The 3,255-nt window shown below is 40.9% G+C and overlaps 1 protein-coding gene across 1 annotated transcript in view; it reads right to left on the reverse strand.

Moving 5' to 3' along the window:
* Nucleotides 1-297: 297 nt before the first annotated feature.
* ZNF251 (zinc finger protein 251) overlaps nt 298-3,255 on the reverse strand; it is a 37,434-nt gene continuing 34,476 nt past the window's right edge. Inside the window, 4 exon segments of the mRNA XM_006878213.1 lie at nt 298-533; nt 536-849; nt 851-1,277; nt 1,280-1,810. Coding sequence (XP_006878275.1) covers nt 298-533; nt 536-849; nt 851-1,277; nt 1,280-1,810 — 1,508 coding nt within the window.

The raw sequence follows: 3,255 nt of genomic DNA on the forward strand, positions 1-3,255 counted from the left end.
TCCTTCAGTGCCACACCAGGACTCCACCATTATTACATAGAGTAACAAAAAAAGAACAAAGTCTTGTCCATACAACAAAAGAATGAAAAATGAATGAACCATTTCCCATGTTGATCACATTAAAAATGTCTTTCTTGGGAAATCTATTTGATGATGAATAAAGTATCTTTCATTTCAGAATTATGACTTAAGGAGGATTTCCTTCTATCATGAGTTGGCTGGTGTCGTATGTCAGTAAACCGTGAGCTCTGACTAGGCATCCCTGCACAGACAACAGTGATGAGGTCTCTCAGCAGGCTAGGCTAGCTGGTGTTGAGTAAGGGTTGGGCACCAACTGAAGGCTTCTTGATGGTCATGACATTTATACAGTTTCATCCCAGCATGAATTTTCTGATGTCCAGTGGGCTGTGAGGTGGGTCTGAAAATTTCTCCACATTCAAAGGACTTCTCCTTGTTGTGAATATTCCCCCACAGAACAAGGTTTGTATGTTGGCTAAAGGCTCTTCCACATTCTTCAGGCATACAGAATTTCTCTCTAGTGTGAGTTGGTTCATGTGGTCACACTGTCTGTAGTCACGAAGCTTCTGTCCAGTGTGGATTTTCTGATGCTGAGTGAGGGCTGACTTCTGGCTGAAGACTTTCCCACAATCAACACATTCACAGGGCTTCTCTCCAGTGTGAACTCCCTGATGTAGGGCAAGCTGTGAGCTCTGACTGAAGGCTTTCCCACATTGAATGCATTGATACGGCTTCTCTCCAGTGTGAACTCTTTCATGCTGGACAAGAGTTGAACTCCCAGTAAACACTTTGCCACACTCATTACAAACATAGGGCTTTTCTCCGGTGTGAATTAAAACCAAAGGCTTTGCCACATTCATTCCATACATAGAGTTTCTCTCTTGTGTGAATCCTATGATGAAGAAAAAGACTTGAGCTTTGACTGGAGGCCTTCCCACACTGATTGCACTTATGGGGTTTCTCTTCAGTGTGGATTCTCTGATGTTGGATAAGGCTTGAACTTTGGCTGAAGGCCTTCCCACATTGAGTACATTCATGAGGTCTCTCTCCAGTGCAGATTCTCTGATGCTGCATTAACTGTGGACTCTGGTTGAAGGCTCTTCCACACTCATTACATTTATAAGGTTTTTCTCCTGTGTGAATGACATGGGGTTGAATAAGAGTTGAGCTTCGACTGAACGCCTTTCCACATTCACTACACCCAAAAGGTTTTTCTCCAGTATGAATTCTCTGATGGAGAAGGAGATGGGCATTGAGCTCCAAATTTTTCCACATTCATTCCATTTAAATGGTTTATTTCCTGTGTGAAATTGACGATGCAGACTAAGGTTTGAGCTGTGACTAAAGGCTCTCCCACACCGGCCACATTCATATGGCTTTTCCCCACTGTGACTTCTTTGATGTCTAGTTAGGTCTCAACTATACTTGAAGGTTTTGCTGCACACAATACATTTAAAGACTTTCTCTCCTGTTATATTTATTTGAGGTCTAACAATATTTTGCTTGAAGTTCAAATTTCTATCACATGTACCACATTCCTGGGTTCTTTTTCCTAGAGATCTCCTCCCACAAATGACAGCTGTTTCTCTAACTCTCTTGTGAAGACGGGGTCTCTGTCCCACAGAACTTCCCATATGTCTTTCTAGTTTACCTGAACGCCTAGCTTCCTGCATCTTGGATGCCAGTGGATTACACCTTGAGAATCTACTTGATCTCAATCCTGTAGTTTTTACTTCTTTAGAACATTTCTCATTAAAAATGGATAATATCTTCTCAGTCTCAATCTCAAAATCTGTTAAATAAAAACATAAATGAATTACTAGAAAATGTTCCATCAGGAATAAAATCCATAAATGTTAAACACTCCTCTGAATCATTATGCAAAAACTAGTTCCAATAGAAAAATGGATCACAGGAAGATTTTAGAGCTACAGATGGCCAATCAACTAAATTAAAATATTCAAACTCATTAGTAATCAAAGAAATAAAATAAGAACAAATTATGATTTTTCACCTATGAAATTGGCAAACTTATACATTCAACATAAATTGTGAATACCAAGCTCTGTGCTATGTCAGAAATATAACATTTAGGTAGATAAATATAGTCTCTGGCTTATAGTTTCATGAAGCTTATAGTAGATTCAAATAGATGTTTAAGCAAGTAAATTTTAAAAGAAAGGATGCTATGGAAACAAAATATGAGATGGCATAAAAAGTTCATGAAAGTGAAATCAAAAGATAATGAAATTTTCCTATGGACACTGAGGGCTAGAGCTGACAGTGTGGAGTCCAGCTGATATGAAGAGGAGGGAGGTGTGCAAGAACACCCAAATCTGCAGATAGTATCCATTTGATCTAGCTTGGATGGCTTGATGATCAGAACTAGACTAGAAGAAGATAAAGAAGTTTGCTACAGGATTTGCTAGAATTTCATGAACTTGACCTTAACTTATGGATCTGTTGTTGTTGTTAAGTGCCGTTCAGTCAATCCTGACCCATAGTGACCCTCTACAGGGTTTCCAAGGAGTGGCTGGTGAGCCTGAACTGCCGACCTTGTAGTTCAAATAGCTTTGCAGTCTGGCGCATTAACCCACAGCACCACACCAGGACTACAACTTATGGACACAGTAGCTAAAAATACCAAACAAGAGGGAAGGAGTCTTCACATCAAGGATCAAGCCTATCCCCTCAGTACACAGGGTTGATAGGGATGGGAAACTAAGATACTGGCTACTTAAAATGGGGGCTATAAAGGCACCAAGTGGCTGGCTTACAAGTTTTCAAGAGGCAGTTTAGTTTTGGAGTGCGGGGCAAGGAAAGGTAGAATCCCCACTGAAGAGGTTTCATCTTGTGTAGATGGGTCTGTTGAAAGGAGATGGGGCAGTACTCTTCTCACTCAATAGTGGGTAACTGTTACCATGACTAATTGCACAACTGTAAAGGTAGAAGTTGTGTAACATAAAGCAGGGGAGTAGTTAACCTTACATTCCAGGAACAGAGGACACCAGGATCATCAAGAGAGAAGAGCATGAGCAGAACATGGGACCCAAACCAGAGAAGCATCAACACCAGAGAAGGAGGCAGAGGTGACGGCATGGCGAGACAGAACAGCTGAGAACCCTAGACTCGACTGTGTGCTGACGGGCAGGGGGTTGGCTCACAAAATGTGCCCTTTGGTTGTTTAAATTATTATTATTTCTGCATGTTATCGTGTACATAAAAAAAAAAGGGTGT

The sequence above is a fragment of the Chrysochloris asiatica genome, unplaced genomic scaffold, assembly GCF_000296735.1.
Source record: "Chrysochloris asiatica unplaced genomic scaffold, ChrAsi1.0 scaffold00001, whole genome shotgun sequence".
Classification (NCBI taxonomy): domain Eukaryota; kingdom Metazoa; phylum Chordata; class Mammalia; order Afrosoricida; family Chrysochloridae; genus Chrysochloris; species Chrysochloris asiatica.